The following is a 15,449-nucleotide window of genomic DNA, read 5'->3' on the forward strand; positions in this document are numbered from 1 at the left end:
GTTTTTCAATAATCCTAGTTAGGAGTTTTTTCTAGTATGCACATATGTTCATTGAATGCATGTCATACACTAGTGTACTCCAATAACATTTTCACATATTTAGAGACATAAAATTTGCTTAGGGAGAGACATCTCTCTCCCTCCCTCCCTCCCTCCCTCCCTCCCTCTCTCTCTCTCTCTCTCTCTCTCTCTCTCTCTCTCTCTCTCTCTCTCTCTCTCTCTCTTTATTTGAGAGTCTATATATGTGTGCACGGTGATTGTACACATTCAGGGTTTGTGTTAAATCTTCGATAAGGAAGTAGGTCATGAAAGGTTTTTGTTACTCGATTATTTGAGACATTTTAGGTCGAATCTGTTACGAAGTTGACATTGAACATGTGTTTTGGAAAGCAAATATGTTGCGGTTGAGGCTGTGGCTGATATTCTTGCAGATTTAGGACATTCTCTATGTTCTCCTAGATTGTTTCATGATCATTTCTCTCGCTCAATCTTTCATCAATTTTGATCTCTAGGAGTTGGGATATATATGAGAGATGATGTAGATGTTTTTGGTAGCTCTTCTTTAGCCAAGAAAATAAGTAAAATTTGGAAGTCCAATACGATTAAAGTGAATTATTTCATATCTCACGACATTACCAAAATCATGTGTGCCTATGGCATTGGTTGCTTATTGATGGAAATGGTATGATAAAGTTAACTTATGTTATGCGACAATTCACTTCAAACAATTAAATTTAAGTTGAACGCTTGTCCGTGAAGTGTTGTTGTATAAAGCAGCCCAAACTAAGATTTCCATAATGGAGGAAAAGAATGCAACTTTGGTATTATTTTTTTCCCTCAAGACAATAGGTAAATAAAAGTAACTATTACAAATGTGGAGAGGGATATAATAAACAAACACCCGTTTAGCTTCTTACTCCGCTGTTTAATTCTGATTATTATTTTCACTTGATTTATGTAATTTATAAATAAATAAAAAATTAAGTAAAAGGTTAAAATGAATATGTGCAAAAAAATCACTTTCCATTGAAAATAAATAAACCTGCTGGTAAAATCACAACTTACAGAACAACCACCCCAGCATAAATACGACGGCGTTTTGGTGCATACGCTGCTGGTTCTCGTCGTCCCAATTGGGGTTAATGGCAACACGCCAGAAAACACTTTGGAAGAAATTCAGTTGAACTCTACCGCTACCGAGCTCCCAAACGTTGGATTTTGAGACTTTGGAATTCCAGATGGCCTAACTCGCCTTCTTTCGGATCCTCCAAACAGAGGACTGCTATTCCCTACCGCAGCTCAGCCCCAATGCAGAAACTGGCACGGCCGAGCGTTTTCCGGTCACTGCGCCTTCTCAAATCCCACAACCACCCCAAAATATACCGACCCAGGTACCCTCTTTCTCCAAATCTTAAAAAGTAGTGAATTTTCTGTGATAATTGCATTGAAATGTATAGCATTTCATGTTTGGACCTCAAAATGCAGTAGCTTGGGTGATGTTGTATACAAGGTGTTCGATGAAAAGCCTGTGCGGGACGTGGTGGGCATTGCAAGGTTTCCGTCGGAGTGCCAAAAATGGGTTCATTCGTCTCCGTGTGTTAACACAGAGCACAAGGCTGTAGAGCCGTTGGAAAATTCAAAAGACGGCGCGGGTGCTGAGGCCACTGGTGATGGTAAAGCGAAGAGGAAAAAGCTCAAGGGCAAAAGGGCAGTGGTTAGGTGGCTCAAGTTCTTCAGGTATAAGAAGAAGAAAGACTATGAGAGAATGACTGCTGAGGAGAAAATTCTCCACAAGTTAAGAAAGGTAAAATAATCTGTACGTTAAGAGTTTTATTGGGTTTTGATTTCGTACAAGTTATCTGGCAATTTTGGAGTTTTCAGCATATCTCTCAACTGATGTTTGCATGAAAAAAGGTAGCACGATTCTGCGAAATGTTTAGAGACTGATGAAAATATGTGATTTCTGTTTTTGCAGGCTCAAAGGAAAGAGGAAAGGCTTGTTGAAGCTCTCAAAAAGATTGAGCCCTCGGAGCCATCGGAGACAAACCATGATCCAGAAATATTGACGCCGGAGGAACACTTCTACTTTCTGAAGATGGGTCTCAAGTGCAAGAACTATGTGCCCGTTGGTAGACGGGGGATATACCAGGGTGTGATTCTGAACATGCACTTGCATTGGAAGAAACATCAAACTCTGCAGGTGGTGGTGAAAACTTTCTCACCTGAAGAGGTTAAGGAGATTGCTTCTGAGCTGGCTAGATTAACCGGAGGGATTGTGCTCGGCATTCATGAAGAATACACGATAATTATGTATAGAGGGAAGAACTATTCTCAGCCTCCAACAGAAATCATGTCACCCAGGGTCACTCTCTCCAGGAAGAAGGTTCGCTTATCGTCTATTTTTTCTAAACTTAGATCTTTCGGAGAATTTAGACTTTTAACTGTCTCCACTAGAACACTGCATGTCAAGCACAAGCCGAGTGCTTTTTAGCTGCATATTTGAAATTAATTTTGATACTGTAAGCGCCTCATTGCTCTTTTCTGATAAACATTTTAAATCAATTCCTGATAACATGACAATCAAGTCCTTTGCTTGCTTCCTTATGACCGGAAAACTAACAAGTTTTCCTTATATAATGTTCGTTTAAAAGATCCATCAGTAAATAAAACACAAATATACAATGACATGCAGGTATATGTTCGACAACACGGTTAGACTTTTGACAGGTGTTGAAATTAAAACTAGGTTCCCTGATCATATACTGAAGCACTGTCTGTCATTATCTGTTTTCATGTTTTCCCTTATGTTCTCTGCTCCTCCATACAGGCTTTGGATAAATCGAAGTATAAGGATGGTCTTCGAGCCGTAAGGAAATATATTCCAAAACTTGAACAAGATCTTGAGTTGCTTCGAGCACAGGCTAAAAGGAAAGTAGACATCAATGCAGATTACATTGAAGAAACGCAAGAAACTGGTACTGAATCTACTGATAGTGTACACTCTGGGAGCTCCTCAAAGTTGAAGCTGGAGGCTTCAAATAAGGTAAAAGAAATGATGGATAGGAGCAAGGAACGCTCTGGGGATGACCTTTCAACAGATATGGATATAGCTTCAGACTCTGAAGATTTATCTGATATTTTTGATACCGACTCCGAGAAGGAGACCGAGAAGAAGGCAGAGCGACCTCTGTATTTGGAAGAGTTTGAAAAGTTTCCAGTTGAAAGTGATGGCGAACCTGAAGATTTTGAGGATCACCTGCGTCAAATATCTAGGGACGCAAAGAAGGATAAATCCTTGGACGAAGATGCTGGCTTGCCAAATTTTGATGAAGTTGATCGAGTATTTCTGCGTGCTGCTTCACTTTTAAAGAAAAAAAGAAGATGAGACACTTGTAAATTGCTTACGATCACAATTCGATGGTTAGATACTTGACCTTTTTCTGGTCTCCTGCTAATTAGATACTTGTTATTTCTAGTTAAAGGTTATATTTGGTTTGAAGGCCTATTCCTCCCAAAATTGAGCAAGAATTACTCTCATAAATAAGGTTAAAATGTTATCAGTCCTCAACTTCTCGTATGTTTCTTACTATATCTTGAACTATATTTACATCGTGTCTCTCGTTGCTATGTTCGATAGTAAGACTCATCTCCAATGATAAGGAGGTGCTAAACCCTACACGACCCATTCCTTCTGCCTAATTCATACTCCCACAAACCCCTTTCTTTCACATAAGCAAGCACCCAGCAGCCTCTTCCAACACACACATTACCCTTCATTTTCCCTAACCAAACACACGCCAACCCACTCCTACACACTCTTTCCTTTCTTTCCTGAATTCATATAGATACCTGCCTCTTCCTTTCACCAACCCCTTCCCTTTCCTCTGTAAGTCACTGTAAGGAAAGAGTAGGTTTGTATTGGAAAAGGTTGTTGCTATGTGAAAGCAATTGGTAACCGCGCGTCGGAAGGGGTTTTTAAATCAAATGGCATGCCAATAATCTTGCTTTACGTTTTTCTTTGTACAACAGACTTACACAAACTCTCCACATCCATCACAACTCTGCAACTCCAAGCAGCAAGGCCACTGAACTTGGCAACTTGCTCCATTTTCTAGTTTCTTTTTAAGAAACTATAAAATCGATACCACTTTCTGTAATGCCGCAATTTTGAACCTTGAAGTAGCAGCGCAACAGTGTCACGCTCTGCAGAAAACATGTGGTTACTATAATACCATGTCGACGTTGTAACATTACATTTCCGATGGAACGTAAAGCGTTTTAGTAAAAATTGATTTGCATAATAAAAACAAAGTATGATTCAGTAGCAGAGTATTCTGAAACTAATCAAATTCAAAACTTCGTTTTTTAATCCAAATATGAACATTACAAAGGTAAAAAACTGCCAAGCCTTGCTAAAAACAAGTGGTCCAACTAAAGGACTACTTGTACGGTGAAATGACGTCGTATGGAGGTCATACGACGTAGGGACAATAAACAAGAAATAAATTAGCCAGGGGATTATGGGAGTAGAGAGCGAATCGGAAGCTGTCAACTTTTTGTTGGAAGTTTGGAACCCGTTTATGGACGAGTGCTGAAAAATGGAGCATAGATTCGATACAAGACCAAGACCAAGACCTTGGCTTGATTTGATTGGCAACGACTCCAAATCCAGTAAGTTTTCTGCTACCCTTCTCTTCCATTGAGTAATTTTGTGTTTGGTTGCTCGGGAAAATTTGAATGAGATTTTGAGCTTGTTGTATACAATCTATCATGGGTTTTACCCCTTAATTTGGATTTCATTATTTTTTGGGTTTGGAGTGTACGGAAACTTGTACCCAGAAAAGAGAAGTAAATGAAAAGATCTTGAAAATTTAAAGATATGAACTTTTCTAATTGATTTATGGTAAAAACGGGGATTAGGGAAGAATGAATTTGGCTTCCATATCTGTAATTCCAGTGTTTAATTACTCAAAATATTGTTTTTTACTTCAAGGATATGGTTGTAACTGTGTGATTCATGAGGAAGAAACTTTGGTGTTCAACAAAAGCATATAAAATCGTCAAGGCTTCAAGGTAGGAGGAAACTCAGCAGAATGTGATGTGGGAGAGAGAGAGAGAGAGAGAGTTATTATGTTTCTCGAATGTAATAGAATGTGATGTGTGGTGGTGAAATTGGATTGGACAGCTGGAGCACATGAAACTTCAGCCGAAGGGGACTTGAATGCAGTTGTAGAACCACATGTTGGTATGGAATTTGAGTCTGAAGATGCTGCCGAGGACTTTTACGAAGATTGTTCAAGGCGTGTTGGGTTCATCATGCGTATAGATCAGTGTCGTTGATCAGATGTTGAAAAGAGAGTTCTTTCCCGGTAGGCTATCCTGCAATGAGCAAGGAGGGCGTTCTGTAAAAGCTAGAGACCAAGTCCTGTTAGTTCGAAGACCACGACCTACAACAAGAGAATGTTGTAAAGCAATGATGCTAGTCAAACTCGATAAATCTGGAAAGTGGGTCGTTACAAGAGTTGTTAAGGACATTGCATCCACTTATAGTTTCTTCCAGGAATTCTATGGTAAGTTCATCTAATCTAAATTCAAGAAAAAAGTAACCATTGCTCGAATCTTGATGTGATCCTTGATTAATGGAGTTGCAATTTATGCCTGTTACTCTTCTTATCGAACTTCTAAAGCATGAGGAGAAACATGATTGATTGAACTTTGCTTATTGACTGTGTTGTTGAAATTAGTAATATCGATTTCAAAACCGTGGTTTATGTACTTTTTGATCAGGTCTAAGGCAAGTCTTAGTCGAAGGTGCTTTAGATTCTTCATCCCTGCTATAACTAGCATGGTTCCCATCTAATGTAATTTACTAGCTTATCTACGAATGAAGACTTTCTGGTTTCCATGCAATGGAGTTACACGCGTTTTGTTTTCTAATGTTCCAGAGAATTGGATCATATTAGTTGGGATGGGAGTATTTTTCCTTTCTTTTAAGACAAAGAATCTATTATTTAGGTTGTTTCATTGTTAGGAAATATGGTTTGACAAAGGATCTGAAAGTGTGCGTGGTTACATGATTGCAGAAGTGCATTACCTGCTACCTATGAGTCTGATTTTCTTTCAAGTAACAGTCGCAGGATGCAGAGGATATGAAGATTGCGGAACTCACCATGGACCTGGGGTGCGAAGAGCAATTATGTGGTCAATACCATGAGCTACTACCTACATTGCTGAATAATGTTGAGGAGGAGACGGAACTGATAGCAACGAAAGTTAGAGGAGTCGTTAACTATGTAAGAGAATTTGAGACTGACGTTGAAGGGAAAATGGAGGCCATAGATCGATGGCTTCCTCCAAATCAAACGGTGACTGAATCGGGCCACAATTAGAGACAGAATTATGGCTCTGTGCATACTGGGTGCATGAGGATTCGACTGATGTTCTCCTGGAGAGTATTCTGACAGACTAACATACGTACAGCAGAAATGTCTTGAACCATAAAAATTTAGTGAATGGAATGCCCTTCAGGCAAATAGTTGCTTTGGACTCCCATTGTGCTCGGCCGAGGCCTTATTGCTGTCGTTCACAATTTCTTTAATTTTCTTTTTTCAGTCCAGGTGTTTTTGGATCCCTCTTACTGCAGAAACTGGACAACTATGATCATGATACTGATAAAGTCTGATATAAGAATTCCTCGCATTCTATTTTTCGGGGCAGTGTGCAAGACAAGAAGCAAATCAAAGTGGCATGAACATTTCGTTCAATCGAACGAAACAAACAATGAAAGTTTGTAGAAGAATGTTGGATTTTCATTGAACCGTAGAATAAAAGAACTTCTCTATTTGTGATAGAAGAAATTAATTGTAATTAACACTGTACATTCTTGGATGATGGAGCCGAATGGTGAGTAATTCACTGAAAATCCTAGTTTTAATCTCCAATGCTATCTACGAAAGGAATGTTTTTGCATTTCAGATTCAACTTTTCTCACATTTTCGACAATAGCTTGTATCTTTCCAGACAGTTCTTCTGTTTCCGCCTCAACATTGTGCATAAAACTAAGTAGTTTTTCTCGATAAGCTGCACATCGTTGATCCTGATGCTCCAACTCCATTGTAAGTTCCTCAATTTTTCGATCCTTATCACCCTGCAATCATCAACAAGCAAATTAGTCAACTGCGGAAACTGAACTGAGTCAAAAGTATTGAGACCTATTAAAAATAGTAAACATTAACTCAAAAGATCGCTATCGTAGAATTCTAAGGTTGATTCATGAACAAATTCGAAAGTCTTCCAATGGTTACTTATTCCAAACTCACCCTTCCTTATTCTCCTTGAAATTTTTTTCATCGGTGGTTCATTCAACAACTGGTGAGATATCGAGAACCATGCTTTTATGCATGTCATCAAAGAACTTTACCTACCATTCCCTAAGACCCACCATGATGCTTCATGTAGGGACCATTACAAAATCATAGATAGCTCATGAAAGTTATTACTAGAGTAGATCTACCATGCATATCTATCTCTTGTTTCTTTACCCTTACACAACACAAGTTTGCCAAGGAAGTTCCAACGTGGGAAAATAAACAAAAGGCAAAGAAATTTAACTATTGTAAACGATTTGGAAAGACGATAGCTAGAGTTTTGAAAGATCACTAAATGATTTATATGGGAGAGAAACAAGGGGGATATAACCAAGCAAAAAACAACGACCTCGAAAAACATTTGAAAAGGGAGAATATTAATTATTAAGTTAAAACTATAAGGATGCTCACCTCTGTGCTAAAACCATTGGCAGTAACAACCAGAGGATGATTATGATCCTTTACAAATCTCGTAACAACCCATTTTCCAGATTTTTCCATCTTCACCAAGATTGTTGCCTTGCAACCTTCTCGTGCACTAGGTCTAGGCTTTTTCTCAGGTCCAAATTTTCCCGGCTGGTTAGGAGAAAACCCTTGTTTGTTACACCCAAGCCGACGGGCAAGAGTTCTCCCATCAATTCCTGATCGACGACGCTGCATAACACGGACAACAAATCCAACCTGTCTGGCATAGTCAGTATAGAATTTCCTGGCAGCATCTTCGGAATCAAATTCCATACCCACATAAGGTTCCGGAACCAGACCTCCTCCCGAAGTACCTACATCCATCTCCACAGCACTCTCTACTTCTACCTCAGCTTCCTTTTCCAAATCTACTGTCATATAACATGTAACAGAATCCATAAACATTTATTTCGGGCAGATTGCGTAATTTGTCATGGGAAAAAAAAATCTAATACACACTAAATAAATCCACCCACGCATTACTTTTACTAATCAAGCTATCAACATGCAGTTTCAAGCAAACAGCCCTGATCTTTGAACAACATCATGAAGTTTTAACTTTTCTAAAACTTGGGTCATTTATCGCGCCGAATTTTTGTCATAGAAAACCGAAAAAATGCTACTTAAACTCAAAACACAAATCCTTCATGAAATTGGACCAACCACCCAATATTTAACATCAAGAACAAAAATGCAGATAGATAAATAAAACCCAAAACAATCCAGAAAAGCAAAAGCTCTCACAGCCGCACACATTTACAGAATGCTCAGTTCAATGGTGGTATATAATTTTTTCAAGTTCATGAAATCACAAGAGATCTGAGAATCTAAAAAAATTAAAGTTTGTCCCACTTCCCCACATTTTCTCACCAAGCAATGCTTTGCATGAGCTAATTTTCTCGAGAAAATTCAAAAAATTTGCAAGGAAAGCCCAGTACTTACAGCCATTTAAAGAAAAATATATCGGATTGCACAGATTCGTTATAATAATTGAAAAAAAAAAATAAGGAAAAAAATTGGAGTTGAAAGAGTGGCAGAGCGTGGAAAAAAAAGAAGAAGTAAAGGAACTTACTTTAATAAAAATCGGGAAGTGGGTAATCGAAGAAGTTCGGGATGGAATTGGAAGCTGAAGATTTTTTTGGTGGGTTTCGTGGACTGATCCAAGGGAAGAAGATGGAGACCGCTCAGCAGGTGCAGACGAAGACGAAAGGGACTCAACGCTCTAACTTCCGAACTCAAAAGCAACTCAGCAGTAAAATTATTTTCTTTTCTTTTTACTTTTTTATTTAAATCTACTTTTGGTGATATGGGCTCATGCTTTATGGGAGGATCTTGGATTTGCGTTGGGCTGGGCTTTACTCACATGTCAAAAAAATTTTCTTTATTTTTGATGTAACAATATCTTTTAAGGAAGGAGGTTAATTTATGCTTCGTAATGAAATCGTTTAATGATTCGATATGGGAGAGTCAAATATAAGACTTCTTGCTGATACGTGAAAAAAAAATATTACTGAATTGTAATATTTATGACTATAAGTTTTAAAATAAATTAAAAAGTCGCACCAAAAAAAATATATATAAGGAAAAAAAAGGTCAAATTCGGTTTAAAACCAAATTCCACCAAAATTACCAGTTATTTATTATTTGAATTAAGTTTGAATATCATGATTAGTTTTCATATGTAATAAAAGGTTACCTAAAGGATTAGTTGGTGATTATCTATAAGTAACATAATGATTTTGCAATTTACGATATAATCTAAGGATGCGCTTGTTGCACCGGATTATTTCGAACTAAATTAGCTTGAGAGACCAAGCTACACTGGCATTAGACTAAGCTGGACTAACTTAGTAAAACGTTTGATATAGTGTTGGACTAAGAAAGTGATTAATAACAAATTTTATGACACACCCCGACCGAAATCAATGCGTGCTGGCCGTCACGTGAGGGTGACGTAGTTATGTGCATAGTGCGGAAGTAATATTAACATAAGAAATGCGAATAAATAAAAACTAAACTAACTAGAGCACTAACTAAGAACAAGTGCAAGATGAAAGTAAGTGTGAATTCACAATCAGAGCATATTCTCTAGTTGCTCATATTCTATGCAATCAGTGTGTATATATAGTAGCCTTGCTTGACCAAAACAAATTATACTGAAACCAAACGATTAAATGAATATCACAAGAAACTATCAAACAGCGTAATAGTGGCCCTCCAATTGGGCTGATTCAAACTTCTAGTTAATTAGGGATTGTGTCAATTGCTTGAACTGATGGAGCGTATGCAAGGGCAAAGCTATATGGTGGCCGGTGGGGCAGGGGCCCCCTCCCCATTAACAGAACAACCCATTAACACATCATTTACCACTAACACTCCAAAAATTACTCCTCATCCCAACTACACATACTGCAGCACATACAAAGATTTTCATCCCTGTTCACGAAACAATCAAATGCCATATGCTTTACATTTTTTTCAGGGAATTCACTCAACAATCAACTTGAAAGCAGGGGATTTCTTTAACCCTCAAGTATATAATGAATTCAGGTAAACATATTAACAACAATACATTCACCAATTAGGAAATAAATTTGAAATTTAAAATAATAATTGGCTTTCAAATTTGACAGAAATCCTAGAAAACACTTAGCAAGACTTATGGAATCAGAAAAGAGAGAAGATGGAGATGGTTGTAGTGGCTTACAAGACCTTTACCTTTATCATCTTTCTTTTGATTGCCGTCTTTTTCTTCTTCCTCACTCTCACTGGGCATATTCTTTGCATCCTCAATCCTCAACAAAATCTCAAAAAACTCCTGGTTAGAAGCACAAAGAGTAGTGATCGCCATAGAACGCCACTTTTTCTTAGTACCCAATCTGAAACGACGAAGCATCTCAACCAGATTAGCAGCAACCTCCAGATGATAACGAGACAAGTCAGTGAACCTCCTTTAATACTCATTCGCCGTCATCTTCCCCTATCTCAATTGAGTAAATTCTTGCTTCTTGCGATCAATATACTCAGAGGGAACAAACCTTTTCTGAAACAACCATTTAAACATTTCCCAGTCAGCAATTTCCTTTAGGTTCAAATGATAAACCTCATGTTTTCACCAAGATGCTGGTTCTTGACCTAAGAACTAGGTAGCCATCTCGACCCACCTTTCAGAAGGAAGATTCCCTTGACTTTGCATCACTTGGAAAGTCTTTTCAAGATGCTTGAGCCATCGCTCTGCTCCTTCATGTCCTTCGTGACCCTCAAACTTATCCAACTTTAAATTATACATAGTCTCTAGATGAGTCCTCTGAGGAGGGCGAAACTAAGACTGAATCGCATAAGCTATAACTTCCCCCAATTGAGCTATATTAGGGAAACTAGGCTTAGCTGAACGACGTGGCTCTCTACGAGGCAGCATAGTTCTGACAGAAGACACCAAAATAATTATAATACTCACAAAATATGCAGTACTGCCAAACCTAGGCTCTGTTACCAAACTGACACACCCCGATCGAAATCAATGCGTGCTGACCGTCACGTGAGGGTGACGTAACCATGTGCACAGTGCGGAAGATATTAACATAAGAAATGCGAATAAATAAAAACCAAACTAACTAGAGCACTAACTAAGGACAAGCGCAAGGTGAAAGTAAGTGTGAATTCACAACCAGAACATAAGTAGCCTAAGTGCAGTCCAGCAAGATGAATACTAATTACACAACACCAAAGATAATCCTACAATGGTGATAATCTGTTAGAGTTGCCATGGATTCCGCGCAAGCCACCAAAAAGCACTCCTAACTAGAACCTAGAGAGGCTCAAAACAAAAAATGTGAGTGGGCAAAAACAAAGCTTTTCAAAATCATTTCATTTCTCAAAAATTATAGTCCCTCGTCGTAAAACCTATATAATTTCCCAGAAAATATAATATATGTTATATTAGAAATCATGCTCAGGATGAAAATCCATAGAAATATATGATGCCAAAGTATCACAATGAAATGCTATAAGTAATCCAGTTAAAATATATCAATGCCAGATATCATATCAGCCAAATCCACCTAACGTGACCTACACGGCTAAGTCTATAGCTCATAACTAATCTCAATCATATCAAATCCTGCACATGAGTCGGAACCACCTAAAGTGGTCTGTACAACAGGACTAGATGTAAAATAATTATGCTCTAGTGCTACGATCATGTGAAAACTATGCGAATAATCGCGGGTCACCTACAAGTCAGAACCAACTAAAGTGGTTTGTACGACATGACTATGCACCTAACTTGGATCCAAGGTGAGCATATGGTATGGGAGGTGAACATCACGTGAAGGATTGTGCCCTAACTCTGGGTGAAAGCACTAACACCGAGGTGCAGGTTTATGAGCTCTCAATGCATCACATCATAATCATAATCTATAAACTTACCTGGCACTTACCTATGTGTCCGCATCACCAATTATAAATATATGCAACTACTAATGCATAAATAAAATAGGCAAATACTTTGCATGGCATTTCAAAACGTATAACCATTCAATTTCATTTTTTGGGAAAAATCTCAAGTATATAGGTATATACGGAAAACCAAAAGCCCACTCACTGGTATGTGGAAAGGTCGTAGCCCCTGAGCCTCGATTAATTGCACTTGTCCTGAGGATAGGTCTCACCTATATGCGAAACAACTACAAAAAGGTTAATTTAAAGCACATAACCAAAACTAGGTAATAACTTTTCATACATAGCTCAAATGAGGTGTTTGAATATACCAATGTGATCTACTCAACACCACAAACAACCCCATATTTTTAAAATAATTTTTGGACAACTCAGGCGCCCCCACGCGCCGGCAATGGCACAGCTAGATGCGCCCCCACGTGCAGGCACGTGCCGTCAACGTGATTGACGCTGTTAGGAATATTCCGTTAAATGCTAACAGAAGTTAACAGCGTTACCTGACACCATTAGAATATTTCGTCAACTATGATGGAATATTCTGTGTCCTTCTCCAGTGAGTCTCTCCGGTCGCCGCCGCCGCCATTTGCAACTTGAATTTTCTCCAGTTTTTGGAAAAACTTTAAAACTTCATATCTTTTCCATTTCTCAACCAAATTCCATGAAATTTGTATCAAAATAAAGCTTACAATGAGTAGAACAGAACCTTACCACTTTTAAAACTTAAATCCAACGGAATCTCACCAGAAAACCCACGATAATCCGGCCAAACTTTAAACTCGCCAAATTCAACTTCCCGACGTCTAAAGCACTTCGTTTTTCTTCTCCGAGCTTCGTGAAGACGATCTAAAACTCCTTAGAAGCTTAAAACTCACAGAAAAGTCCACGATCATGACTGCATGAACAGTACATCAAATCGGGAATTCTGGTTCTCGGGTTTTTGAAGGTTTCACGTCCAACCAAAGGTATGAATCGACTCCTCAGCTTGAAAGGAGTCCAAAAACACCAACAATGATCTCGATCTACAACTGGAAGGGTGGTTTGAGGTTTGTCCATATGGTTGTACGGAAATGGAAGAAATCCGAGAGAGAAGAAATAGATAGAGTCAACGAAAAAAGGTTTGTGTGTGTGTGATGTCCAGCTGAGTCACCAACCAAAAACAAATAAAAAATAAAACCTAAATCTAAGTTCCTAATTGGTTCAAAAATATTAGGGACTTAACACATTGTCCACATCCAGAACTTAAACCACACGACACCACAAACGTTCAAGGGTACTTTAGTAATTTCACGCCATCGATACAAATATTTCGGGACGGGCTGTCACATTTTAATATATATTATTTAATCTAATATATTTACAACCAATTCATTGATTAAATTTAATAAATAAAAAATTTCCATTGTTAATGATTTTTTATCAAATGAATTTATTTTTTGTTCAAATTCTAAGTAACTAATAATAAGAAGAATATCATGAATTTTATTTATTCAACAACAACAACAAAGCCTTTTTCCACTAAGTGGGACCCGGCTATATGAATCATAGAACGTCATTGCGCTCGTTTCTATGTCATGTCTTCCATTAGATCTAAGTAAACTAAGTCTTTTTTTAGAGTCTCTTCCAAAGTCTTCCTAGGTCTTCCTCTATCCCTTTGGCCTTGGACCTCTGTCTCGTAGTCCCATCTTCTAATCGGCGTGTCAATAAGCCTTCATTGCACATGTCCAAACCACCATAACCGATTTTCTCTCATCTTTCCTTCAATTTCGACTACTTCTACTTTACCTCGGATATCCTCATTACTAATCTTATCCTTTCTTGTGTGCCCACATATCCAACGAAGCATCCTCAGCTTCGCTACATCCATTTTATGTACATGTTGATGCGTTTCCCCCCAACATTCTGTGCCATACAATATCGTCGGCCTTATTGTCGTCCTATAAAATATTCCCTTGAGCTTCATTGACATACGACGGTCACACAACACGCCGGATGTACTCTTCCACTTCATCCATCCAGCTTGTATACTATGGTTGAGGTCTCCATCTAATTCTCTATTCTTTTGCAAGATAGATCCTACGACGGTCACACAACACGCCAGATGCACTCTTCCACTTCATCCATTCAACTTGTATTCTATGGTTGAGGTCTCCATCTAATTCTTCATTCTTTTGCAATATAGATCCTAGTAATTTTTTACAAAAGCTTTATTTATGCTTGAGAGTGTAAATAATTTTTTGATTCGTTCGCGGTAGGGTCCATTGATGAAATGATCATATATTTTTGGTAAGTATTCTTTTTTAGGCTTATCAGTACACAAGAATCCCAAGTCATTGCCCTTGATGGAGAACACACTACTATCGTCCCAATCCAGCCAATGTCTTCATCACCTTCATAGGCTCTAGCGTTTTTTGCCTCCCATATTCCTTCAAGCGCATTGGGTGGCTCACACACCAATGGGTTCACAAAGATCTCATCAATCATGCGAAGCCGACAAGTCCGAGGTCGAGTTCGATGTGTAGAAAACGAGTCCAAGGTTGAGTTCAAAGTGCAGCAAAGCGAAGCAGACGGCTAGAGCTGGACGGACGGCGGTAAGAGCGAGATCTTCCTCAATTCGAAACTATGGGTTAGGGTAAGGATAGAGGGAGAGATTGGTGGTGGGTTGGTGGTGTGTCTTGCTGGAGTTGGCAAGTTGTGGTGTGATGGTGGTAGTCGATGCTTAAAAGAATAGCAAGCAAAGAGAGGATGAGAGGGAGCATACAAAGATGGAGCAAATGAAGTATTAACAATCCCATGGGTATTTGGGGTCTCGCTAAGAACTCCTAGGGAAGGAATTTGTCCATGGGAGTCCTTTTTAGTCTCATTAAACATAATCCCACTCCTAAACAAACACGGCACTGGACTAAAAGTTAGTCCAATCTAGTGACATTTAGTGAAGGCAAACAAATGCCTCCTAAATGTATTACCAAAGACAATAGTTCAACTATTCATAGGTTAGGTCTAGAGGTTTGTATAAGCTTTTGGAGGTTTAATTTGTACTTCTTTTTCACACATTTTCATCAAAAATTGAAACAAAAAATCATCGATAAATTTTATAACTGGATAAGTCAAAACTATAGTTTATTGGAGATGCAACGAGACTTTCCCTCATCACCCAGGTGG

At 38.5% G+C, this 15,449-nt stretch overlaps 2 protein-coding genes across 4 annotated transcripts; one reads left to right on the plus strand and one right to left on the minus strand.

The window, feature by feature from the left end:
- The first annotated feature begins 1,133 nt into the window (after positions 1-1,133).
- On the plus strand, positions 1,134-3,551 carry LOC137726703 (uncharacterized CRM domain-containing protein At3g25440, chloroplastic-like). 2 transcript variants are annotated; one of them, XM_068465638.1, is made up of 4 exons: positions 1,134-1,391; positions 1,486-1,804; positions 1,976-2,383; positions 2,828-3,551. In XM_068465638.1, exons 1-4 carry the CDS (start codon positions 1,309-1,311, stop codon positions 3,383-3,385), a joined length of 1,368 nt encoding a protein of 455 aa, XP_068321739.1. In that variant the 5' UTR covers positions 1,134-1,308; the 3' UTR covers positions 3,386-3,551. The 2 variants fall into 2 exon arrangements, with proteins under 2 accessions (XP_068321739.1, XP_068321741.1); XM_068465640.1 differs by having other exon boundaries at positions 1,489-1,804.
- Positions 3,552-6,825: 3,274 nt separating this feature from the next.
- Positions 6,826-9,067, minus strand: LOC137726723 (protein FAR1-RELATED SEQUENCE 5-like). Of its 2 annotated transcripts, none has more exons than XM_068465679.1 (3): positions 8,905-9,067; positions 7,779-8,200; positions 6,826-7,147 (listed from the first exon to the last, which is right to left on the minus strand). In XM_068465679.1, the coding sequence occupies exons 2-3, from the start codon at positions 8,154-8,156 to the stop codon at positions 6,944-6,946; spliced, it is 582 nt and encodes a 193-aa protein (XP_068321780.1). In that variant the 5' UTR covers positions 8,157-8,200; positions 8,905-9,067; the 3' UTR covers positions 6,826-6,943. The 2 variants fall into 2 exon arrangements, with proteins under 2 accessions (XP_068321780.1, XP_068321779.1); XM_068465678.1 differs by having other exon boundaries at positions 7,779-8,203.
- Between the last annotated feature and the right edge of the window lie 6,382 nt (positions 9,068-15,449).

The sequence above is a fragment of the Pyrus communis genome, chromosome 2 (genome assembly GCF_963583255.1).
Source record: "Pyrus communis chromosome 2, drPyrComm1.1, whole genome shotgun sequence".
NCBI lineage: Eukaryota > Viridiplantae > Streptophyta > Magnoliopsida > Rosales > Rosaceae > Pyrus > Pyrus communis.